Genomic DNA, 27,026 nt, shown 5'->3' with positions numbered 1-27,026 from the left:
GTGCAAGGCTCCGTCTCAAAAAAAAAAAAAAAAAAAAACCCACAACCCACAGTGTTTGAACTCTGTGTGCCCTGCCTCCCCTTAGATGGAAGTGTAGACTGAAGCATGGGTGAGGCAAAGGGTAACAACTAGAAAATACACACCCTTCCTCAAAAAATTACATTCCATTTGACTCTTTCAGGGCAGGGTTAAGAGCCATTTTTCCATTGTGTGATTTCTGTCAACTACTCTTTTCAAAAGGAGGAAGTCCTGCCACCCTTCTATGTGTTTATGTATTTTGGCTAAGAGTGCTGGAGCGCTGGGTGAGGTCCTCAGAAGGGATGGAAAAATCTGAATCTTAACTCACAGTCAGCGCTCGGCAGCAGCGGCAGAGATGACTGAATCCAGCTTCCTTATTGTATAAAAAGGAAACTGAAGCCCAGACAGCTTTAGTCGATTTGGATCAACTTCGGTCCCTTGAGAAATACTTTTCTCAAAGGATGGCTAGGTATCAAGCTCCTTGCAGTCTTTGGGCCTTTGGGTCTAATGTTCCCTATGCCCTAATGCTGTGGGCTCCTCGCCGTGCCTCGGGTCAAAGGTCCTTTCAGAGACTGTCCCTCTCAGCACTGCGGCCAGTTTTACTTTTTTGTGGCACTTGTTGATATTTAAAAAATTTATTCTACGAGTTACGTGACTTCTTCCACTGGAATGAAATCCCCACAAGAGGAGACCATTCCTGTCTCGTTCACCGTTGAATCCTCAGGGTGAGCTGAGATTCGAAACTAAGTAGTATGGCTCTAAAGTTACGCTTTCAGCCCAACATTATGCTTCCAAAAATTTAGTAAAGACGATGGACTTCTGCGAACACGGGGAAGCGACAGTGAGAAAAGATACCCGGAAGTGAGCGACAGCACAACATCCAGACTCGTCCGCACGGTGCCCCTTCTGACCTTTCCCTCCGGAAGCTTTCGCGGCTCTCGGGCGGGAGTGCGCACGCGCGGCCACCGGGGTCGCTACGGGTCGCGCGCGGAGCAGGGGCTGGAGGGAAGGGTCAGCCTCCAGGGCTGGCAGGCGCGTGCGCTGCGGGGCTCCAGTCAGGACGCGCATTCTCGCTCCCTCCCTCGGCTGCGCGCGCCCGGTGGGCGTGGGAGGAGGCGGGGAACCGGGGAGGGGCGGGTGTCGCAGGAGGGAAGGAGCGAACCGGAGCGCGTCGTCCTGAGAGGAGTGAAGGCGGCAAAATGGCGGACCGCTTCTCCCGCTTCAACGAGGACCGAGACTTTCAGGTAAACACGGGCGTCGCCGAGGATGCGGGGAAGGCGCTGGTCTAGCCCAGAATCTCCTTTATCTCCGGCTCCCAGCCCTCTTTCCTTCCAGGTTTTGCTCCGACTTGCGAACTGGCTCTCTCTTCTCCCGTCTCTGCTTTCTCAAGAGGCCTCCAGGCTTGAGGGAGGCCGCATCTCCTCTCACCCGCATTCTCTTACCCCTGAAACTCAGGCCGCGGGGCTTGCGGCTTCCGCCTGTTTGGCGTCGGATTTTGGAACCGGGCCTGGGAGCTGTGCGGGGGCGGGGGGGCTGTGCTCTCCGGGTCTGCCCGGCCTGTGCCGGCAAAGGGTTGGCTCCCAGGGGACCAGAGAGGTGGTTGGGTTGGGCTTAGAGGACTTGGAGGCGAGTGTTGCTGAGGCCAAGGCTTCCGAACCCCGGGATTTTGCTCTCACGGATCCTTTTGGGGTCCTTCTCTTTTCTTTCTTCACTGTGATAAATCAGTTGCTTTCATTGTCTGCTTTTCCTTTTCCTTACCTGGGAAAAGGTTGCCTTCGTTATCAGGCGCCTTATTGGTTAGTCATACATTGAGATTTCCCGGGACATAAGTGTTGCTGTTGTTATTAGGCTGTTAATTGGGCTTGGAAAACAGTAAGTTACTGGACTATGATCCGATGTGAGCCTAACCTCAAATCCTATCTCGAAAGATTTGTAAGAAGGGTAATGATAATGGGCCTTCCACGCGTGGGGTCACTAGTGCCAAAAGCTTGATTTTCTTTTTTCAATTGCACATGTTGGTATGGAAAAATGCTCTTACGATGGCAAGCTCTATTGAGTGAAAAATAAAGGCCAAATTAGAATAACTCATTTTTTCGCTGTTGAAAATACCTTGCTGTTGAAATTGTTACCGCGGAAATCTCGAAGACTAAAAGGGATTTAGAAGAGATTGGCTATTTCTAGATAAAATACATCCGTGGAGTCTCAAAAAAAACCTCTGCATTACTACCGCATATCCTGGCAACTGCAATTTGGGTCAGGGGATGAATCTCAGAACTCAAGTTTTTATCCGGCTGCAGATCCTACTCAAAGCAATAGGAAAGCACTCTAGGTGTGTTTCAGAATGCAGTTTAAAGAGTTTGAATTCCCTGAGATGATAGGATTGGTAAATAAGTAGATAAAGCAGTTTAACAATTTTAACTCAGCGCTGTTAACAATGTAGTACATAGAACGCTTATGAGAAGTTCTGCAGCAGTAAGGGATCTGGGGGCTGTTAAAGCCTTGTGATCATGCGCTTGCTGTGTAGCTGCGGCACAATACAGAAGAATCGCAAGGTGTTCTAAGGATATAATGCAGATTCACCGAAGTTTGAAGCAGTTCATATTAGCCTTTTGATCCCTGAGACATATATGTATATTTTAGCAAGCACCATAAAATATGAGTAGGCTGCAAAGTGTATGATGAGCTTTATTGATTTTTAAATTACCAATAGAGACCTATTGATAAGTAAAGCCCGCAAATGCTTTTCAGAGGAGAGAATCTCAAGGTGACCTAATAAAATCGAAAATAGATAATATGGACAATTAAGTTTTGAGGAAAGGTGACTGTCAACCACAGAATTCCAGCAGGCTTAACAAACAGGATTTTCGGGGCCTTTAATGAAGATTTTGAAAATTGTGGATAGCAGAGTGTGAATGCTGTTTCCTGAAAAAAATTGAGGGGGTTAGCCTCTACTTTTTCAATACTCAGTTTCTAAGTAAGATGACCCTCTCTTCTGATGCTTTAGTTGGGTATTGCAAAACCTGATTTTGGTTTCATGGTAATCCTTTGAAGATGATACGTATACTTCATTTTCTGCTTCTATGTTGAAAGAACCAACCCCTGTTAAGTTGGGTCAACCAGGAAAATGTTGGGTTTTTTTATTGTTTGTTTTTGAGACGGAGTCTCACTCTGTCGCCCAGGCTGGAGTGCAGTGGCACCATCTCGACTTACTGCAACCTCCGCCTCCTGGGTTCAAGCGATTCTTCTGCCTCAGACTCCCGAGCAGCTGGGACTACAGGCGCCCTTCACCACACCCGGCTTATTTTTGTATTTTTAGTAGAGATGGGGGGTTTCACCGTCTTGGCCAGGGTGGTCTCGAACTCCTGACCTCGTGATCTGCCTGCCTCAGCCTCCCAAAGTGCTGGGACTACAGGTGTGAGCCACCGCGCCCAGCCGAAAATGTTGGTTTTTAAAATTCAGATGTCCTAGCGTTTTGGGTAAATAAGGTATTGGGAATGGAAACCTTTTAGACAGTTGGAAGATGTTAAAACTTTTATAAATTCTGTTAATTTATCGCATTCATTTAAAGTACTTTCATTTAAAATAAAGTGGTATTTTCTGTGTTTTAATAAAGGGAAAATACAGATTGACTTTCACTTAATGATGTCTTTTGATTCAAAGTTATTGGTGAGAGAATGTAACGTAATAGGATTCTCCTGTGAATAATGTATCTGAAACATTTTCAGCTTCAGGTTATTCAAAATTAAACGTGGCCTCCTTAAAAGGTTTTGGGTGAAGCCACTGACTAGAAAACAAATCATAGTAAGTTTCCAAACACAGTGGGTAGATCTTGTTGCTTTCAACAGATCTTGTAGCACTGGAAATTTTTCTGTTCATCTTCTCTGGTAAGTTCGAGATGACTGTTATTTTCTTTGCCTTTAATTTGGCAGGATGATTTAAAGCTGTAGAGCTTCACTCTTTACCAGTTTATCAAGTGCAAATTTTGGAGAGTTTGATGTCTCTTGAAATTATTATGGAGTCAGGGAGTTGGGCTGAGTATTACAATTTGTGAATACCTACGTTTTTTTTTTTTTTTTTTTTGAGACCGAGTCTCGCTCCGTCACCCAAGCTGGAGTGCAGTGGCGCGATCTTGGCTCACTGCAACCTCCGCCTCCTGGGTTCAAGCGATTCTCCTGTCTTGCCCTCCCGAGTAGCTGGGACTACAGGCGCCCGCCACCACACCTGGCTGATTTTTTTTATTTTTAGTAAAGACAGGGTTTCACCATGTTAGCCAGGATGGTCCTGATCTGCTGACCTCGTGATCCGCCCGCCTCGGCCTCCCAAAGTGCTGGGATTACAGGCGTGAGCCTCCGCGCCCTGCATGAATACCTAAGTTTCAAAGGTGTTTTGTATATATAGTCAAAAGTTATGGTTAACGGTGGTATTCCACTTGAAGCACTCATGAATGTAGAGATTAATCATTATCAGGGACCTAACTTTTTTTAATTGGTAACTTTATTATAATAACGAACAGGTCCTATTCCACAGGCTTTATGTGTCTTCACTATATAGTCTTCACTATAACCCTTACGAGGTAGGTACTGTTCTTACTGCCGTTTTCAGCTGAGGCACAGAGAATTAGGTAACTTAGCCAGTTACATACATCTGTTAAATCTCAGAGCCTAAATTCATACTGACTTTTGGACTCTTGAACTTGTCCTCATGACCATTTTGTCTGCTGCTGACAATTACACATTTTATATAGCTGTAACTGAGTCATCAAATGTGGAGGATAAACTTATAGGTGACGAAGAATAAGGGAGCTTTTAGAAAGGTGATACAGGCCGGGCGCGGTGGCTCAAGCCTGTAATCCCAGCACTTTGGGAGGCCGAGATGGGCGGATCACGAGGTCAGGAGATCGAGACCATCCTGGCTAACACGGTGAAACCCCGTCTCTACTAAAAAATACAAAAAACTAGCCAGGCGAGGTGGCGGGCGTCTGTAGTCCCAGCTACTCGGGAGGCTGAGGCAGGAGAATGGCGTAAACCCAGGAGGCGGAGGCTGAGGCAGGAGAATGGCGTAAACCTGGGAGGCAGAGCTTGCAGTGAGCTGAGATGTGGCCACTGCACTGCAGCCTGGGCGACAGAGCTAGACTCCGTCTCCAAAAAAAAAAAACAAAGAAAAAAAAAAGAAAGGTGATACAATTCCAGTTTTTATTCTGTTTGGTTTTGTCCAGATCTGTTTCTTTCTGGTCTCCCAACGGCTTCTAGGGGGGCTTTCAACAATGATAAATGATAAATTATGTTGTGTCATAGAGGATATTGTTAACTGTTTTAGTTTAGACATTCTTTTGTCTAGCCTTTTAAGTGTTGTTTTTTTAAATCTTAGGTAATCTTTGTAATCTAAGCTGATGTGTTTATTTTTACAAATGTTTTAAGACTTTTAACTACTCCTTTAAGAATCTGACCTCAATTTCTGAATGAGATGTTACTTCTGCCGGCATTTACCAGATTAAGATATATTTGTTCACAGATTGAAGTGTTACACAAACTAATGGAAAATATATAACTTAAGATAATCAACACTTTGGATTACAAGTTCATTAAAGAAAGTTTTGTTTGTACAGTGATGTATAACTAGCCATACGGTGCCATTAAGATACAGTGCTTAGCATTTTATGGTTGCGCAGCTATTATTGGTGATGCAGCTGAATGCTGGTGAGGAAATGTTCTTTAGCGTATGTACCTGCAGAGGACTGATGATTTGTGTTCCAAGTGTTCTCTGCATTTTATTTCTTTTTTTTTGTTTTGAGATGGAGTTTCACTCTTGTTGCCCATGCTGGAATGCAATGGCAACATCTCAGTTCACCTCAACCTCCGCCTCCCGGGTTCAAGCGATTCTCCTGCCTCAGCCTCCTGAGTAGCTGGGATTACAGGCATGTCCCACCATGTCCAGCTTTTTTTTTGTATTTTTGTATTTTTTAGTAGAGACAGGGTTTCTACTGTCTCTACTGTTGGTCAGGCTGGTCTCAAACTCCCAATCTCAGGTGATCCACCCACCTGTGCCTCCCAAAGTGCTGGGATTACAGGTGTGAGCCACTGCGCCCGGCCCTCTGCATTTTATTTCTAATGAAAAGTAACTACAGGAATAGATCAGTGAGTGATAAGTTGATAAGAGAAACAAGACATACTATCTTAAAGGTCATAATAAAAATACAGAAATTGCCCAAGAACTTTCTGTAGTCTATGTAAGTAATCATAATGGTAAATAGCAATAAGATAGTCATGTATTACATTTATGCAGTATGTTTGTAGGATTCCTCTTTGTGTTTCCATATGTAACCAGTATGTGACCCTCAGGAAATTCTTAGTTGAGACTGTGAAGTGAAGAGGTTCATAGTTTTAAGATATTTAGGTCACAGAAAGATATTAGTATATTTTCTGTATGTAATATAATTGGCATTGTAATGCAGGTGTGCCAGATATGACACATGGACAAGTGTTTTAAATAGTTTTTCCTATGTCTCCTGTAATCTGGAAGAAATGCCACAAGCTATGAAAAGTAATGTCAGTTTGGCTTGGGATACTGAAACTTATGTAAAATCATTACTCTTCCCTGTGTCATAGTATGATAAGTGAAAAGGATTAGAATCAGGGCTGTACCAGTTTCAAAATACTGATGCTGAATTGACATGATTATTAGCAAATGCAAAATGATACTGACATTGGTTAATATATTCTCAGGAGATCAAGAGGGACCAAAGTAAAGTCAGCGTAACAGAAGTTTCCCTGGAGGTGATTTGAAGGGTAAATGGTATTAAATCACTTTTAAAATGTGGGACATATCAAGGAATAACATCTCACAGAGAGAGACTTAAGTTGGAATTAGGAAAGATTGGGGTTGGGAAGAACTGTGATCAGTGGGCTTCATGTGATGATGTATTTCATTATTTGTTTTCAAAGTAGGCATGGGAGGCAGGAAGATACAGATCTGGACAAATACAGTATTAGACTGAGTATTATTTTAGGTCTCTTACAGTACAGTCAGAATGATAGAAAAACAGGTATTCCTGTTGTACCTTTCCTTCTATACATGTAACACAGTTCTCATTAGAGTACTGCAAAGGGATTCTTTCATCACATTTTCTCATGTCTTTATGATAAATTGTATAACCAAAGCTAAAATTTGTGACTTAAATTTTTTATTTACTTATTTTTTTGGAGACGGAGTCTCGCTCTGTCGCCGAGGCTGGAGTGCAATAGCACAATCTCAGCTCACTGCAAGCTCCGCCTCCCGGGTTCATGCCATTTTCCTGCCTCAGCCTCCCGAGTAGCTGGCACTATAGGCGCCCGCCACCACGCCCAGCTAATTTTTTGTATTTTTAGTAGAGATGGGATTTCATCATGTTGGTCAGGCTGGTCTCGATCTCCTGACCTTGTGATCCACCCGCCTTGGCCTTCCAAAGTGCTGGGATTACAGGCGTGAGCCACCACGCCCAGCTAAAATTATTTTAAGACACATGTATAATAAGCTATCCCAATTGTGCTGCTTCATAATTGAGATACATTTCCATGTGATTTCTGTTTATCTGGGTACATGATAAAATTTTTTAAAGGACAGTGTTTTCTTTTCTTTTTTTTTTTGGAGACAGTGTCTGGCTCTTTTGCCCAGGCTAGAGTACAGTTGTGGAATCTTGACTCACTGCCGTCTCCACCTCCTGGGCTCAAGCAATCCTCCCACTTCAGCCTCCCGAGTAGCTGGGACTACAGGAATGTATCACCATGACTGGCTAAGCTCTGTATTTTTTTTAGAGACAGGGTTTCAACTTGTTGCCCAAGCCGGTCTTGAACTCCTGGGCTCAAGCAGTCCTCCCACCTCAGCCTCCCAAAGTGCTGGGATTACAGGCATGCACCACTGCACCCAGCTGACAGTCTTTTTTTTGATGTGGTCAAGATTTTTTTAATTTAATTTTTTTAAATGAAAAAAAATTTGTTTTGAGACAAGGTCTCACTCTGTCACTCAGGCTGGAGTGCAGTGACGCGATCATGGCTCCCGGCAGCCAAGACCTCCCAGCTTCAAGTGATTCTCCCACCTCAGCCTTCTGGGTAGCTGGGGCTACAGGTGTGTCACCAAGCCCTGCTAATTTTTTTGCATTTTTGTAGAGATGGGGTTTCGCCATGTCGCCCAGGCTGGTCTCAACTCCTAAGCTCAAGCTGTCCTACCACGTTGGCCCCCCAGAAGTGCTGAGATTACAGGCATGTGCCACTGCACCTGGCCAAGATGACCATTTTCTGAAAAGCAGTAGCAGAAGTTCGTGAGATCTTAATTATGAATCAGAAACCTAAGTAATGGTTTCATTTTTGGTCTTGTGACTTAGTTTCTAGTATTTTATTAATGAAAATGATTTCTAGCTTGGAAGTGGATTCCAGTTCATGAGTTCTATTAAAATTCCTTCCCCGAAACAACTCAGTACTTTTGTTTGTATGTCTGGCATTAATTTTCTTTTCATATTAGCATTGCCATTTAGTATTAAGTAAAAGCAGATTCATGGTAATTACCCAAGGAATTACAGATGACCACCACAAATACTGAAAGAAGTCATTGATTTGATATTGCAGTGAATACCAGAAGATGTTGTAATGATTTTCCACTTATAAAAAGTGAATTGTCCATTTAACTGTGGAAGTCTAAGCAAATGTGCTTAATGCATATTGTATTAGTCAATGCAGAAAGTTAAATATGCCCAGGCTGAAAGAAGCTATATGCTGTATGGTCGTTTTTTATACCAAATGATTTCTTTGGAATTTAAACAAATATGTTTAGTATTTTATTCCTAATTTAGGAAGAAAAAGCAGCTAAAGTTGTTCTGACATTGTACACAGATTAGTAGCACATGACTCTATTATTTAGTAAGCCCTATAGATAGTAAGAAATTAAAGTTGTTAGTGAGCAAAACAGGAGTATCCTGCCATTTACTTTAATTCTTTTTGTCATAGTTTTGAGGTACAATAATTCCTGTGTGCGTGTCACTCAAGCAACCAGAAAGTATCTTTGTAATATGCATTTGGTTTCATCTCATGAAGTTCCAATTATTTGTTGTCATCCTTGCCAATCTTTGGCAATTACATTGATTTCAAAGAGGAATTCTAGTTCATCTTAGTGTTTCATAGAATTGAAACACAAAATAGCTTTACAGGTTTAAAGTTGTAATAGAAAAAAGTCATAGAGTTTTCTGACGTTTTAATAATGACATTGTTGGAAGAGTCAGTACCTCTCTTATAGCTCCCCTAACATTATTCTTCCAGAGTTAATGAGAAAAGAGGGTCTTAATTTTTCATCCTTTTTGTAGGCAATGCTGATCAAAATCAAGAAATTATTTTGATACTGTAGGTCTTGACTACAGAAGTAAAGGTAGGTTGGGCGCAGTGGTTCACGCCTGTAATCCCAGCATTTTGGGAGGCTGAGGCAGGTGGATCACCCGAGGTCAGGAGTTCGAGACCAGCCTGGCCAGAATGGCGAAACCCCGTCTCTACTAAAAATACAAAAAATTAGCTGGGTGTGGTGGTGTGTTCCTGTAGTCCCAGCTATTTGGGAGGCTGACGCAGGAGAATCTCTTGAACCTGGGAGGCGGAGGTTGCAGTGAGCTGATCCTGCACCATTGCACTACAGCCTGGGCAACAGAGTGAGACTCTGTCTCAAAACAAAACAAAACAAAACAGAAAAAGAAATTAAGCTAATGCTTGTGGATTGTATGCTGTAGTGTCAGTAATTTCCCTTGTTGCTGTGAATAGAGAGCTATGAGTAAAATTATGAGGAATCTTTAAAGAAAGGGCAAAAGTGGTTGAAAATTTAATTGGTTTAATATTTGTACTAGGGTATCATCTGTGCAAGCAATAACAAGGAGTATATTTACCTTGAGAATACTTTCTAGAATATAGACTTAATTTTTGAAAACTTAAATAAAACAGTGTTTGAATAGTGGTTGTACTAAGACGTACTTATTGTAGTTTAAGTGTTTCTGTGCGGGTAGCTGGTTAAGAAGTGTTTTTGTGGCCGGGCGCGGTGGCTCAAGCCTGTAATCCCAGCACTTTGGGAGGCCGAGATGGGCGGGATCCGAGGTCAGGAGATCGAGACCAATCCTGGCTAACCGGGTGAAACCCCGTCTCTACTAAAAATACAAAATGCCGGGCGAGTGCGCGGCGCCTGTAGTCCAGCTACTCGGGAGGGCTGAGGGAGGAGAATGGCGTAAACCCGGGAGGCGGAGCTTGCAGTGAGCTGAGTCTTGCCACTGCACTCCAGTCATGGGCGGACAGAGCGAGACTCCCCTCAAAAAAAAAAAAAAAAAAAAAAAAAAAAAAAAAAGTGTTTTTGTTTTTCAAGGAGTTTTCATATTAGTTGGAGAGATAAACATAAGTAATAAGGTTTAGTTTATTATTCATAAGACCAGCATGATTATCAGAAAAACAGTATAGCTAATAAATGCAGAACTCTAAGGAGAGAACCCTTAAAGTGGGATGATGTGATGTGATGTGATGTGATGTGATGTGATGTGATGTGATGTGATGTTATTTTTTTCAGACAGAGTCTTGCTCTGTTGCCCAGGCTGGAATGCAGTGGCGTGATCTCAGCTCACTGCAGCCTCCACCTCCTGGGTTCAAGCAGTTCTCATGGTTCACCCTCACAAGTAGCTGGGATTACAGGCGCCCACCACCACGCCTGACTAATTTTTGTATTTTTAGTAGAGATGGGGTTTCACCATGTAGGTCAGGCTGGTCTTGAACTCCCACCTCCAGTGATCTGCCTGCCTTGGCCTCCCAAAGTGCTGGGATTACAGGTGTGAGCCACCGTGCTGGCCTGGGCATACTTTTATGAAGAAGTTAGCATTTAAGCTGGATCTTGAAGGTTGGGATTCCATCCTTCAAGTGAATGGAAGTACACTCAGTTGGCAAAAATAGCCAGGACAAAAGTAAAGAAGTGGAACAAGCAGAATTTGTTTTTTTTTAGGACAATGAATTAATGATTGGGCATAGGGAAAAAGTGGAGACTGGGGCTGCAAAGATAAATTTTATTTTAATGCTGTAAGCAGGAATGCACTAGCTATTTAAGATGCTTAAGCTGAGGGATAGACAGTCACAGCCCTCTTACTTATAGGAAGATTAATTCAGCTATAGTTTGTTAGATGTGCTATACCCATATAGTTAAAGTGTTGATAACCAGTCTCTCTTAACCAGAGTTAATGTGAATAGGAGCAAACGAGTAGAGGGCGTATATGAGGAGTGATTATAATAATGGACCATGTGATTTCTTTTTTTTTGGGATGAAGTTTCGCTCTTGTTGCCAGGCTGGTGTGCAGTGGTGTGGTCTTGGCTCACTGCAACCTCCGCCTCCCGGGTTCAAATGATTCTCCTGCCTCAGCCTCCCAAGTAGCTGGGATTACAGGCGCCTGCCACCATGCCCAGCTAATTTTTGTATTTTTAATAGGGACGGGGTTTCACTATGTTGGCCAGGCTGGTCGCGAACTCCTGACCTCAGGCGATCCATCCACCTCGGCTTCCCAAAGTGCTGAGATTACAGGTGTGAGCCACTGTGCCCGGCTGGACCATGTGATTTTAAGCTTGGTAAGGAGATGAATGAGGACGTTTGGGAGTGCGGGTGGTGGCAGCAGTATAGGTAGTGAGAGGGTGAAAAATTGGTAGGATCAATGGATTGTAGATTATGGGATTTAAGACTTGTTAGAGTGGGAGTACTGGAGGGAATGAGCTAGAAAGATAGAAGGTGGTGGTTGTAGAATACAATGTTTGAAATAACGGTTATATTAATAGAAGGGTTGAGATTATTGTTAATGATTATGAGAGTATATGGTTAAGGCAGAATGGAGAACAAGATCATTGTAGGAAAGGAAGTTAAGAAACTGAGGCACCAGGATGTTACAAAGGTAATCTGACCTGGTTATGAGAATGGTAATATGGTATAGTTTTATACTTTATGGTTTAATAAATGCCTTTTATATAATGTTCTTTTCTGGTTCTTCTAATAATTCAGTGAAGTAAATAGAAGAGGTACTAATCCTGTTTTGAAGATGAAGAAACTGAGCCTGGATAAATTATTTTGCCTAGTGCAGAGCTGAAGTTTGAGCTTTGATCCTTTGACTTCTTTTGTTCTTTTCTTTTTAAATAAAAGAGGTGGAATTTTGTTACATTGCCCAGGCTGGACTTGAGCTCCTGGACTCACACCATCCTCCCACCTGTGCCTCCCTAGTAGCTGAGACTACAGGTGCATGCCATCGAGCCTGGCTGATTTCTTGTATAGTATTCTGTTTACTGTGGTATATAGATTGGCCTCTCTTCAAGGTATATATACTGTGGTATATACATTGTGGTATGTAGAATGTTGGTATTATCTCCAGTATGTAAAACATACTGGAGATACTCATATAGTTACTCAGCCACCTGAGTAACTGGGACTGCAGGCGCCCGCCACCACGCCTGGCTAATTTTTTGTGTTTTTAGTAGAGATGGGGTTCACCATGTTGGTCAGGCTGGTCTCAAACTCCTGACCTCAGATGATCTGCGCCCACCTTGGCCTCCCAAAGTGTGGAGATTACAGGCATGAGCCAACGTGCCCAGCTTTTTTTTTTTTTTTTTAAATGGAGACAGGGTCTTGCTGTGTTGCCCAGGCTGCACTTGAACTGAAGCAGTTTTTCCACCTCAGTCTGTTGAGTAGTTGGGACTACAGGCATGTGCCGCTGCTTCTGGCTAAAAGTTAGTTTTTCTGGCTGCGTGCAGTGGCTCACCCACTGTACTACTTTAATACATGGCAGCATTTTGTACCAGTTAATAAACTGGTAGGAAATAGTTGGTATGTTTATTAAAGATTATAATTTTTGTTTCAGAAACATCTCTGTATTAAAAACCAATAGTTGTCAGGCATGATGGCTTGTGCCTGTAATCCCAGCACTTTGGGAGCCAAGGTGGGTGGATAACCTGAGGTCAGGAGTTTGTGACCAGCCTGGCCAACAAGGCAAAACCCTGTCTTTACTAAAAATACAAAAATTAGCTGAGCATAGTGGTGCATACCTGTAGTCCCACCTACTGCAGAGGGGAGGCTACTGAGGCAGGAGAATTGCATGAACCCAGGAAGCAGAGGTTGTTGTGAGTCAGGATTCTGCCACTTACTCCAGCCTGGGTGACAGAATGAGACTGTCTTAAAAAAAAAAAAAAAAAAACTAATGGCTTACCACCATTGGTTTAATTGGTTATAAACCAGTGGTTTAATTGGTCATTTATGACTTCTTGCTTGTCTTTTCACTGTGGGTCTAGCAGATAATCCCATTCCATTTTCCAAACATTAGTGAGTACCTGATTGTTACTGTGTTATCATAAAAGCATAAGAAAACAAGACAAAAGTCCATTTTGTTCATTTGTTCCAGTAAAATAATAGATTGGAGAGGAGAATGGTATTTCTACTGGATACTCCCAAGTTAGGGTACTATAAGCTTATCCTTGACCATTACACCTTTATAAAAGTTGACTACAGTGATATATGGTGAGGATAATATCAGCTACTGTTTGTTGCCAGCTAGATTACATGTCAGGTCTGGTGCCAAGACATTTTGAAGATATTTATCTAATCCAAGTAACTCTCCAAACTAGTTGGTGGTAGCTCCCTTTTTTTTTTCCTTAAACTTTTTTTTTTTTTTTTTTTGTGGAGACGGAGTCTTGCTGTGTCGCCCAGGCTGGAGTGCAGTGACTCCATCTCGGCTCACTGCAAGCTCTGCCTCCCAGGTTCACGCCATTCTCCTGCCTCAGCCTCCCGAGTAACTGGGACTGCAGGCGCCCGCCACCACGCCTGGCTAATTTTTTGTGTTTTTAGTAGAGATGGGATTCACCATGTTGGTCAGGCTGGTCTCAAACTTCTGACCTCAGATGATCCACGCCCACCTTGGCCTCCCAAAGTGTGGGGATTACAGGCATGAGCCAACGTGCCCAGTTTTTTTTTTTTTTTTTTAAATGGAGACAGGGTCTTGCTGTGTTGCCCAGGCTGCACTTGAACTGAAGCAATTCTTCCACCTCAGTCTGTTGAGTAGTTGGGACTACAGGCATGTGCCACTGCTCCTGGCTAAAAGTTAGTTTTTCTGGCTGGGTGCAGTGGCTCATGTCTGTAATCGCAGCACTTTAGGAGGTCGAGGTGGGCGGATCACTTGAGGTCAGGAGCTCAAGACGAGCCTGGCCAACATGGTGAAACCCCATCTGCTACTAAAAAATATAAAAATTAGGCCGGGTGTGGTGGCTTACACCTGTAATCCAGCACTTTGGGAGGCCAAGGAGGGCAGATAACTTGAGGTCAGGAGTTGAAGACCAGCCTGGCCAACATGGTGAAACCCCGTCTCTACTAAAAATACAAAAATTAGTTAGGTGTGGTGGCACGTGCCTGTAATCCCAGTAAGGCTGAGGCAGGAGAATCACTTGAACCCGGGAGGCAGAGGTTGCGGTGAGCCAAGATCATGCCACTGCACTTCAGCCTGGGCGACAGACCAAGACTCTGTCTCAAAAAAAAATTACAAAAATTAACTGGGCACGGTGGCTGGTGCCTGTAATCCCAGCTACTTGGGAAACTGAGGCATGAAAATTTGTTAAACCTGGGAGGCAGAGGTTGCAGCGAGCCAGCATTGCCCCACTGCACTCCAGCTTGGGCAACAGAGTGAGACACTGTCTCAAAAATAAATAAATAAATAAAATTAAAAAAAATAAATTTTATTTTTCAGCATAGTGCTTTTTTGGGAAACCAGTTATTTCTTGTCCTAATCACATTATCCAGAAGAATTTGATGTGTCAAACAGTTGTACATGTATTTTTAGATGAGTGTGTGATATTTCTACACCCTTGACCCAGTGTGATGTGTTTTCAGGTTCTTAGTTACTTGCTGAGATTACTGGCCAATTATCTTTCCTACCAATTGACATAGAATTAAATTTATGTATTAAGTGAAGTTTATTCCTCTGGGTCATTGACTGGCCTCAGCAGTATTTTAAAATAATAATCTATTACTTTGTACCTCTTTAAACCTCACAACATATGTAACAATGCTATAGTGTAATAATCTGGATTTTACAATGGGGGAAATGGGCCTAGAGAGAGGTTTGGGAATTTGCCCAAGGTTATACAACTAGCAAATGGTAGTAACTTGATTTCTGGTGTCTCTGACTTCAGAGAGCTTTGGTTTTTATAATAATATATTGGAAATTGTTGTAAATCAGACTATATGATTATGGAAACAACAGTGAAGAATTAGGTTCATTAGGAATTGATCACAATGGTGTTTCTATCTACCTTGTAAATAGAAATAATTTTTTTTTTTTTTGAGACAGTGTCTCACTCTGTTGCCCAGGCCAGAGTTCAGTGGTGTAATCTTGGCTTACCACAACCTCCGCCTACTGGGTTCAAGCAGTTCTCCTGCCTCAGCCTCCCTAGTAACTGGGACTGCAGGTGCCTGCCACCACACCTGGCCAATTTTTGTATTTTTGGTAGAGACAGGGTTTCATCATGTTGGCCAGGCAGGTCTTGAACTCTTGACCTCAGGTGATTCACCCACCTCAGCCTCCCAAATTGCTGGGATTACAGGTGTGAGCCACTGCATCTGGCTATAAATTGAAATAAATTTTAAGTATACTAGTGAAATGACACCAATAATCCCCAAGATGTCCATTTCTTTTGGATAGGCTTTTCTCCCGGGACATTTTCTTTTAAATTCCATTTTAAAGGTGCATACATACATTTATTTATTGAGACAGGATTTCTTACAGGTCAAGGATTCTACTTCCAAACACAGGACAAAAGTGGAAATTTGCCCAGGATGCAGTACAGTGGTGCAATCACTGCTTACTGCACTCTTGACCTCTTGGACTCAGGCGATCCTCCCATTGCAGCCTCCCGAGTAGCTGGGACTACAGGTGTGTACCACCACATTCAGTTAATTTAATTTTTTGTATTTTTTGTAGAGACGGGGTCGTCTTTTGTGGTCTTGACCTCCTGGCCTCTAGTGATCTTCCTGCCTTCCAAAGTGCTGGGATTACAAGTGTGAGCCACCATGCCCAGCTAGGATCCACCAACTTTGAGCTTTGAGTAATATTATTCATTTAAAATATTTTCAAAGAATTTTTTTTTTTTTTTTTTTTTTTTTTTTTTTTTTTTTGAGATGGAGTCTCGCTCTGTCGCCAGGCTGGAGTGCAGTGGCGCGATCTCAGCTCACTGCATCCTCTGCCTCTCAGGTTCAAGCAATTCTCTACTTCAGCCTCCTGAGCAGCTGGGATTACAGGTGCCTGCCACCACACCTGGCTAATTTTTGTGTTTTTAGTAGAGATGGGGTTTCACCATCTTGGCTAGGCTGGTCTTGAACTCCTGACCTTGTGGTCCACCTGCCCTGCCTTGGCCTCCCAAAGTGCAGGGATTACAGGCATGAACCACTGCACCTGACTGAAGTTGTATTAAATTTTAATAGTTATAGGAAGAGGGAAGAGGATAAGAACAGCTCTTTAGAGTTTCAGTATTGTGTTTTGCTTTTTGAGATTATAGGCTCTTGATTGTGATCTTTGACTTGTCCTAATAATTCCTTCTTTTTTTTTTTCGTTTTTTTTTTTTTGGAGACGGAGTCTTGCTCTGTTCTCAGGCTGGAGTGCAGTGGCCGGATCTCAGCTCACTGCAAGCTCCGCCTCCCGGGTTTACGCCATTCTCCTGCCTCAGCCTCCCGAGTAGCTGGGACTACAGGCACCCGCCACCTTGCCCGGCTAGTTTTTTTGTATTTTTTAGTAGAGACGGGGTTTCACCATGTTAGCCAGGATGATCTCGATCTCCTGACCTCGTGATCCGCCCGTCTCGGCCTCCCAAAGTGCTGGGATTACAGGCTTGAGCCACCACGCCAGGCCATGGTACTGTGTGTTTTAATGACATGCAGGGCGGGTCAGCCAGGTTGTATTCATTGGCCATTAGACCTACCACAAGTTGAAGTTTTTTTTTGAGAGTGGAGGCAGTTGAAGGAAAGTCAATTGGGTGTGTGCATATAATTTAAAATCTAATACTGTTTTTTTTTTAGAAAAGCTAGATTGCTTCCAGTCTGACCCTTTTGAACTTAAATTCCTGATCAGCATAAATGAAAAACTATATTTCAATTTTGAAAGCATATAGTATTCAGAAAGGAAGAGTTGATTTAGATAATGAAATAAGTGTTCCAAGCAGTCATTTTTTTAAATTTAAACTTTATTTTTTACCCCCCTCAGCTCATACCTATAAACAGTCATTAAAACTAAGTTTTAGAAATGCTGTAATATAGGACCTATGAATTTTTACCAGGATAACCATGAGTTTTAGTTTATACCTTTTGTTTTGGAATAATTACTGTTAGCATCTTTTGTTTTTTCTTTTTTTGTTTTTTTTCTAAGACAGGGTCTTGCTCTGTCACCCAGGCTGGACTGAAGTGGCAAGATCATAGTTTACTGCAGCCTCCAACTCCTGGACTCAAGGGATCCTCCTCCCCACTCAGGCTCTTGAATAGCTGAGACTACAGGTGTACACCATGATTAAAATTTTTTTTAAAAAACATTTAAAAAAAATTTATGAAGATAGGGTGTCACTGTGTTTCCCTGGCTGGTCTTGAACTCCTGGGCTCAAGAGATCCTCCCACCTTGGCTTTCCAAAGTGCTGGGATTATAGGTGTGAGCCACTGTACCCAGCCTTAATACCCATTTTATCTCAGAGTGGTTTGTATGATACATTATAGGATCATCTACATCTAAAGGAAATTCAGAGATCTAAGTGAGGTTTTGAAGGGAAGGTACAGCAGCAAAAAATACCTTTCAGATCCTGTGGAGGCCTTCAGATAATCAGATGCCATACTGTTTTTAGAAAGAATGATCCTGATAAGTCTATGTTTGTCAGAATGACTCAATTTTGGTGGGGAGGTGGGTTAGGAGGCAAGAAATAAAATACCACCACTACTATCATTGTCATCTTTACTACGATTATTACTATAGTTGTGCCCTGGGGGTTTGAAATCACATTTTTCCTCCTTCCGCTTTTGTTTTCTAGTATAACGTTCAAAAGGAACAAAAGGCAGCTGGGCGCGGTGGCTCACGCTTGTAATCCCAGCACTTTGGGAGGCCGAGGTGGGCGGATCACCTGAGGTCAGGAGTTCAAGACCAGCCTGGCCAACATGGTGAAACCCTGTCTCTACTAAAATACAAACATTAGCTGGGCATGATGGCGGGTGCCTGTAATCCCAACTAGGGAGGCTAAGGTGGGAGAATTGCTTGAACCCAGGAGGGGGAGGTTGCAGTGAGCCAAGATGGCACCATTGCACTCCAGCCTGGGTGACAGAGACTCCGTCTGAAAAAAAAAAAAAAAAAAAAAGGGACAAAAGGATTCAGAGTGAAAAGAAAACCGCTTAGTTAAGTTAACCTCAGAGACAGCCCCACTATTTCCAATTGCATGGTGGTTCTTTCACAGAATCCATATATATACTATATGTATATGGATAATATACTAAACATTATGCACTCTTAACTTTCCCAAAGGGTAGCATGCAAGCACATTTTCTAGCAGTTTGATTTTTTCCTCTTAATTGTATGTCTTGGAGATTTTTCCATAACTAGAAGGTTTTTTGTTTTACTTTTTGTTTTTGTTATTTTTTTTTGAGACAGAGTCTCACTCTGTCCCTAAGACTGGAGTGCAGTGGGGCAATCTTGGCTCACTGCAACCTCCGCCTCTCGGGTTCAAGCGATTTGATTACAGGCGCCCGCCATCATGCCCAGCTAATTTTTGTTTTTTTGTAGAGATGGGGTTTCACCGAATGTTGGCCAGGCTGTCATGAACTCCTGACCTCAGGTGATGCACCCGCTTTGGCCTCCCAAAGTGGTGGGATTACAGGCGTGAGCCACTGCACCTGGCCTGTTTTTTGTTTTATTTTAAAGTAATTTTAGATTTGTAGAATAGTTACAAAAATAGTACAGAGAGTTTGGTATACCACTCACCTATATTCCCTACTAGAGTATCCGTACACTAACGGTAATACAATTATCATGGGCCATGTGTGGTGGCTCACACCTGTAATCCCAGCACTTTGGGAGGCCGAGGCAGGCAGATCACCTGAGGTCAGGAGTTCGAGACCAGTCTGGCCAACATGGTGAAACCCCGTCTCTACTAAAAATACAAAAAATTAGCAGGGTGTGGTGGTGCGCACCTGTAATCCCAGCTACTTTGGAGGCTGAGGCATGAGAATTGCTTGAACCAGGAGGTGAAGGTTGCAGTGAGCCGAGATTATGCCACTGCACTCCAGCCTGGGTGACAGAGCAAGACTCTGTCTCAAAAAAATAAATAAAATTAAAATACAAAAAAAAAATTAGTCTGGCATGGTGGTGCACACCTGTAGTCCCAGCTACTCAGGAGGTGGAAGTTGCAGTAGGCTGAGATTGCACCATAACACTCCAACCTGGGCGACAGAGTAAGACTCTGTCTTTAAAAAAAAAAAAAAAAAAAAAAAAGGCTGGGCATGGTGGCTCATGCCTATAATCCCAGGACTTTGGGAGGCCGAGGCAGGTGGATCACGAGGTCAGGAGATCGAGACCATCCTGGCTAACATGGTGAAACCCCTTCTCTACTGAAAATACAAAAAATTAGCTGGATGTGGTGGTCCACGCCTGTAGTCCCAGTTACTTGGGAGGCTGAGGTAGGAGAATTGCTTGAACCCAGGAGGTGGAAGGTTTGCAGTGAGCTAAGATGCGCCACTGCACTCCAGCCTGAGAAAGAGCAAGACTCCGTCTCCCAAAAAAAAAAAAACGAAACACAACAAAAATAAAACCTGAAAAGAAATGCTCTCAAATAATAACTTATTTAATTGTGTACTTCTCAACATTTATTTGATTTGCCTTAATAAACCTATCAAGTTAAGCCCAACATTGGAAAAGTATAAAAACTTTTTATATTTTCACTGTTTTAAAACTTACCCTCTTAAAATTAGGACGCACAACACAAGTGAAAAAGAATAGAAATAAACCCGCATCATCATCAAAAGTATTTGTTACACCAGAAAAAATTACCAATACATCTTTTATCTTAGTTCTTTAACATGGTTATAAGCAATTCTAAGTCCTATCTTCATTAATAATTCTTCATTAATATTTCTCATTCTTTGTACCTTCATTTGTAAAATGAAGAACTTGAACTAGACACTCATGTCATTTCTTGGTCTAAAATTCCACAAATTTGCAGATTTAAGCTGAATTAAAGTTACCCTATAAAAAAAGGCTAATTGGTTTCTTTCATGTTAACACAAAAACATAAACACCATCAACTCCCACAAAAGTGAAATATTAGCAGCAATCACTAATCCCTGGTAGTGAAGTGCAAAACATTTTCCACCTACCCCCAACATAAAAGTAGTCTCATTACAATGACAAGAACACCAAATAAAAGTAAACAAAATACTAGCTGTCACTGGGGTTGGTGATAACTTTTCAGATGGAAAACCAAAGGCACACCCATGAAAGAAAGAAATGGTAAGTTAGATTTTATTAAAATTTAAAACTGCTCTGCAAAAGACACTGTCAAGAGAAAGAGAAGACAAAACAGTTTGGCGGTTCTTACAAACCTAAACCTATTTTTTAGCATTCAATCCGGCAGTCATACTACTTAGTACTTAACCAAAGGAGCTGAAAACTTAAGTCTACACAAAAACCAAGAACATGGATGTTTATAGCATTCTTTATTTGTAATTGCCAAAACTCCGCAGCAGTCCATATATCCTTCAGTAGGTGAATGGATAAGTAAACTGTGATATACCAATGGAATATTATTCAGCCCTAAAAAGAAATGAGCTATCAAGCCAGGAAAAGACATGGAAGAACCTTGGATACATATTCAGGAATATGTGAAAGAAGCCAATTGGAAAAGGCTACATAATGATTGCAAATATATGACATCCTGGAAAAGACAAAACCGTGGAAACAGTAAAAAGATCAGTGGTTGCCAGGAGTTTGAGGGGAAGAAAGTAAAGGGATGAACAGGTGGATACTGTGGATTTTTTGAGCAGTGAAATTATTCTCTGTGATACTGTAGTGGTAGATAAATATCTCTATACATTTGGCAAAACTCATAGATGATGATATGTACACCATATCATGATGATGATAGGTACACCAGGGGTGAACCTTAATGTACTGTGGACTTTGGCTGATAATGATGTGTCAGTGTTGGTTCATCTATTGTAGCAAATGTATTATAATAAATGTGCAGGAGGCTGTGTCTTTGCTTTCAGCTCAACTTTACTGTAAACCTAAAACTACTTGAAAAAATAAAATCTGTCTATCTAAAAGTAATCACAAAAGTTACTAATTACAATAAACTCATATTCAGTATTTCTAAAGCACTTCTTCCTAACAGCATGTGTATTTTAAAACTTTACTAAAAAACCGAAATGCAACAAATTGAAAACAATGGTTACTTCTAAGAAATGAAACAGAGGAGAAAGGACGGCTTTCTTTCATTTTTTACTTGTTACAGTGTAGCCTGAACTTTTAACAATATCCATTGTACATTAGTATTATTTGTGTTAGTAGTATATTTTAATAAAGGGGGCCACAGTGCACTAAAAAATTAAAGATATTGCTTGCTCAACCTTTCCTCACCTGTGACCAGATAACATATCTAGAAGTAAGATTAAAGAGATTACAAAAATCGTAAAAAAAAATTTTTTTTTAAGTTCTACCTATGAGGTCAGTCTAATAAAATGTCTCAAAAAAGCATTTTACAAAAAAATGCCCTTAATGGTCATAATTTTAACAGTGCGAATCACCTTTAAAAGACTGTGTGCCTGTAATCCCAGCTATTCTGGAGGCTGAGGCGGCAGGACTGCTTGGGCCCAAGTTTGAAAACAGCCTGGGCAACACAGGCTGTTAAAGAAAAAAAAGAAATGGAAAAAAATGGAGAGAAGGGAGTGGGCAAGAGCAAGAATGTGAAAGATCTGAGTCTTTGCCTTGGTTAACTTGAATAAAATATAAACTGTCTTGTATGAACCAGCCTCTTCTCATTTTATTGACATAGGCAACATGGCAGAACCCTGTCTCTACCAAGAACAAAACAAAATCACATTAAACAAAAATTAACCAGGCGTGCTAGTACATGCCTGTAGTCCCAGTTACCTGGGGGTGCTGAGGTGGTAGAATCAATTGAGCCTAGGAAGTAGAAGCTGCAGTGAGCTGTGATTGGGCCACTGCCTGGGTGACAGGGAGACCCTTAGTTATTCTAAATCAACACGTAATATTCACTAATGTACTAGAAAATGTTCTTATATAGGGTATATAGAAGAAGAAAGAGTACCTGGACTTAAAGAACATGCTTTATGGTAGAGGAGATAAGTAAACAGGGAATCACAGTACAAGTACCATAACGAAGGTATGAACATAAAGCTAAAGGAGCACAGAGAAGGAGTGTCAGACAAGACTTCAAAGTAAAAGTGAGTTGGTCTTAGGGCTGGGGGAACGGGAAGAGTGTGGGGGCACGGGAAGAGTGGGGCACTCTCATTGAGGGAATAGTAGCCTGGCCAGATTTGCTTTTAAAAACTGTTTACTAGAGGCTGGGCGAGATGGCTCACAGCAGCAATCCCAGCTCTTCGGGAGGTCAAGGTGGGAAGATCATTTGAGCTCAGGAGACAGAGTCTGCAGTGAGTCGTGATTGTGCCACTGCATTCCAGCCTGGGTGACAGAGCAAGACCCTATATCAAAAATAAACAAAAAATCAAGTATTAGTAAAGGCCAGGCACTGTGGCTCAAGCCTATAATCCTAGCACTTCTGGAGACTGAAGCAGGGGGATCACCTGAGGCCAGGGGTTTGAAACCATGCTGGGAACATGGTAACACTCCAAGTCTACAAAAAACATTTTTTTAAATGAAGACATTAGTCGGGTGCGGTGGCTCGCGCCTGTAGTCCCAGCCACTGGGGGGGCTGAGGTGGGAGAATCACTTGAGCCCAGGAGGTGGAGGTTACAGTGAGCCAAGATTGTTTCACTGCACTCCAACATGGGTGACAGAGTGAAACCTTGTTTCAGAAAATAAAATAAAAACAGGCTGGGCATGGTGGGCTCACACCTGTAATCCCAGCACTTGGGGAGGCTGAGGCGGGCAATCTCTTGAGCTCAGGAGTTGGAGACCATCCTGGGCTACATCATGGAACCCAGTCTCTAAAAAACGTACAAAAAAATGTAGCCAGGTATGGTAGCATGTGCCTGTGGTCTCAGCACTTGTGGGGCTGAGGTGGGAGGTTGAGGCTTCAGTGAGCTGAGATTGGATCACAAACAAATACGTAATAAAAATTAGACAAAGGGTCCCACTATGCTGCAGGACACATCTTAACACTTATGATAAATTGAAATTTTAAATTAGGCCATAATTTACATGACAGTTACAACATTTAGTTTTTACTTTTTAAAAGTTTTTTGAAACTGTCATAGCCAAGAGATTCCTAAAGTGACATGACAACAAAATGTAATGTAGTATCCTCTATGGGATCCTAGAACAGAAAAAGACCATTAGAGGAACTCTAAGATAATCTGAATATAGTATGGACTTTAGTTAATAAAAATGTGTCAGAGGTGGCCTCCCAAAGCGCTGGGATTACCACCCACCTACCTGGTGTGAACCACCCACCACACCTGGTTTGCCCATGTTTTTTATAGCCAACTTTTCAGCTGCAAAAGGGCAACTCTGGTGTCAAATATTGAGAAGCCAGGCAAGAAAATTAGGTGGTCTGTGACTTTAAATTTTAAAAAGTTTCATATAACCTTAATGGATATTTTGATGTTATTTTGTGTTTACCTTTGAGCTTTTAAAATGAAAACTAAATGTATGTTTGAATCAAAACCATTTAAAATAAATTTCTGGGCTTCACATGGTGGCTCACACCTGTAATCCCAGCACTTTGGGAGGCCGAGGCAGGCAAATTGCTTGAGGCCAGGAGTTCGAGACTAGCCTGGCCAACATGGTGAAACCCGGTTTCTGCTAAAATAAATAAATAAATAAACAAATAAATTGGGCTGGCATGGTGGCTCATGCCTGTAATCCCAGCACTTTGGAAGGCTGAGGTGGGCGGATCACGAAGTCAGGAGATCGAGGCCATCCTGGCTAACACAATGAAACCCTGTCTCTACTAAAAATACAGAAATTAGCCGGGCGTGGTGGCATTTGCATATAGTCCCAGCTACTCGGGAGGCTGAGGCAGGAGAATTGCTTGAACTTGGGAGGTGGAGGTTGCATTGAGCTAGATCACGCCACTGCGCTCCAGCCTGGGCAACAGATTGAGACTCTGTCTCAAACAAACAAAAATTAGCTGAGCCTGGTGGTGCATGCCTGTAATACCAGTTTCTTGGGAGGCTGAGGCTCAAGAATTGCTTGAACCCAGGAGGCGGAGGTTGCAGTGAGTTGTGATCATGCTACTGCACTCCAGCCTGGGCAACACAGCAAGACTGTGTCTCAAAAAAATAAATAAAATAAATTTCTGATTAAATATTTTAAATTTTATTTTAAAATGCAGTAAGTATGAAATTCAAAAGAAAAAAATGCAATTAAAAATAGCCTACCTCTCATATCTCTTAGACACCCATTTCTAAGAGTTAACTTCTACAAGCTTCTAATGTATTCTAGAGCTGCTCTGTACGTGTTTTTTAGTTTTAGTTTTAAAAATTAACGTGCAGTAGTATTGACTTGTTTTGATGCATTTCTATGAATTTATTTTTTGATAGAAATTTTTTTTTAAATTTTACTTTAAGTTCCGGGATACATGTGCAGAACATGCAAGTTTGTTGCATAGGTATACATGTGCCATGGTGATTTGCAGCACCTATGCACCCGTCATCTAGACTTTTTTTTTTTTTTTTTTTTTTTTTTTTTTTTTTTTTTGAGATGGAGTCTGGCTCTGTCGCCCAGGCTGAAGTGCAGTGGTGCGATCTCGGCTCACTGCAACCTCTGCTTCCTGGGTTCAAGCGATTCTCCTGCCTCAACCTCCTGAGTAGCTGGGATTACAGGCACCAGCCACCACACCCGGCTAATTTTTTTGTATTTTTAGTAGAGACGGGGGTTTCACCATGTTGGCCAGGCTGGTCTTGAACTCCTGACCTCATGATCCACCCGTCTTGGCCTCCCAAAGTGCTAGTATTACAGGCGTGACCCACTGCGCCGGCCTCATCTAGGTTTTAAGTCCCGTATGCATTAGGTATTTGTCCTAATGCTCTCCCTCCCCTTGCCCCCCACCCCCTGACAGGCCCCTGTGTGTAATGTTCCCCTCTCTGTGTCCGTGTGTTCTCATTGTTCAACTCCCACTTACGAGTGAGAACATGGGGTTATTTATTTTTGAGACAAGAGTCTCACTCTCGCCCAAGCTGGAGTGCAGTGGTGACACGTTGGCTCACTGCAACCTCTGCCTCGTAGGTTCAAGCAATTCTCCTGCCTCGGCTTCCTGAGGACCTGGGATCTCAGGTGTGTACCACCTTGGGTTTTTTTGTTTTTTTTTTTTTTTTTTTTTTTTTTTTTTTGAGGACGGCGGGAGTCTGGGGCTGTCGCTAGGGGCTGGAGTTTGGCAGTGGGGGGCCCAGAAATCTCCCAGCTCACTGGCCAAGGCTCGGCCTCCCCCCCCCGGGTTCCCGCCCGTTTCCCTTGCCTCGGCCTTCCCGGAGTAGCTGGGATACCAGGCGGCTCCCGCCACTCGCCCGGCTTAGATTTTTTGTAGTTTTTTGGTTAGGGAGGACGGGGGTTTTCACCTGTGTTAAGGGCCCAGGGGGGATGGTTCTCGATTCACCTGGGAACCCCTCATGAATTCCGCCACGTTTCTTCGGGCCTCCCAAAAAAGTGCTGGGATTAAGTTGTTGGAGCCACCCGCGCCCGGGGCCCTATTTTGTATTTTTATCAGAGATGGGAAGTTTTCTCATGTTGGGGACCAGTCGTCCTCAAAAACCCTCCTTGGACCTCAAGTTGAATAATGGCCTGCCTTGGGGTCTCCCCCAAAATTGCTGGGAAATTACAGGTGTTAAAACCACCATGCCCCCAGGCCTAGTTCTATGGGATTTTTAAACACCATTATAGATCTTATAACTTGGGCCACCATAAATCTGCCTACGACAACAGGATTTTGAATTTAAAGTTGTTCCAAAAAAAAATACATTTTTTTTTAGAGGGAAAATTATAGAAATAATTTCAGGCCTGGGTTTTCCCCCACCATTTTTCTTTTTTTTTTTTCTTTTTTTTTTTTTTTTTTTTGAACGGAGTCCTCGGCCCTCTGTTTCCCAGGGCTGGGGAGTTGGGGCTGTGGGCCGGAATCCTTTCAAGCTTCACTGCAAAGCTTTCCGGCCTCCCGGGTTTACGCCCATTCTTTTCCCTGGGCCTCAGCCTTTTCCCCGAGTAGGGGGCTGGGACTTACCCAGGGGCGGGCCGCCACGTCGCCCAGGGGCTAGTTTTTTTGTAGTTTTTAAGGTAGGAGACGTTTTCACCGTGGTTAGGCCCAGATCTGCGTTTTTCTCGATCTCCTGGACCTCGTGGATCCGCCCGTTCCCTCGGCCCTCCCAAAGTGCTGGGATTACAGGCTTGAGCCCCCCCACCGGCGGGGCCCGGCCTTCCCACCCATTTTTCAAAAAAATTGAAGTACAATTAAAGATTACAGTTGAAAATTTCCACCCCATTACATGACAGGTTTATCAGCACCAAATTTAAGATGGTGGAAAAAAAAAGTACCAAAATTTGGAGTATTGGACAAAAAATAACATCCATAGTGCAAAAAAGCCAACCCCACAACAAAACCAGGTGTATAGCTTTCTGGCCAATCCCCCAAAATGATTTCTTTTTTCTTTCTTTGGCTTTTTGTTTTTTTTCCAGGATTGTCCTTATATATGGGAAGGGGGCCTTCTTGGTATGGGCTTTCTTTTTCACTTCAGCCATTAAAAGCATTTTTGAGATTCATATCTGTTATATGAATAATTTGTTTCTCTTTAGTGCCGGGTTA

General features: G+C 42.5%; 1 protein-coding gene across 3 annotated transcripts in view; it reads left to right on the top strand.

Annotated features, from left to right (window-relative positions):
- Positions 1-985: 985 nt before the first annotated feature.
- Positions 986-27,026, top strand: part of GPATCH8 (G-patch domain containing 8) — a 115,534-nt gene continuing 89,493 nt past the window's right edge. Inside the window, exon 1 of one of the 3 annotated variants that reach the window (XM_017876071.1) lies at positions 986-1,262. Coding sequence is in view for 1 of the 3 variants with exons in the window: in XM_017876070.1 (XP_017731559.1) it covers positions 1,218-1,262 (45 nt within the window). In the remaining 2 variants the exon portion in view is untranslated. Of the gene's footprint in view, positions 1,263-11,590; positions 11,616-27,026 lie in introns of those variants that run through there. The other 2 variants (XM_017876070.1, XM_017876074.1) reach the window with 2 other exon arrangements.

This window comes from Rhinopithecus bieti, unplaced genomic scaffold (assembly GCF_001698545.2).
Source record: "Rhinopithecus bieti isolate Rb0 unplaced genomic scaffold, ASM169854v2 scaffold_10088, whole genome shotgun sequence".
Classification (NCBI taxonomy): Eukaryota; Metazoa; Chordata; class Mammalia; order Primates; family Cercopithecidae; genus Rhinopithecus; species Rhinopithecus bieti.
The sequence above is the reverse complement of the archived record's forward strand: the minus strand, read 5'-3'. Positions and strand labels throughout refer to the sequence as shown.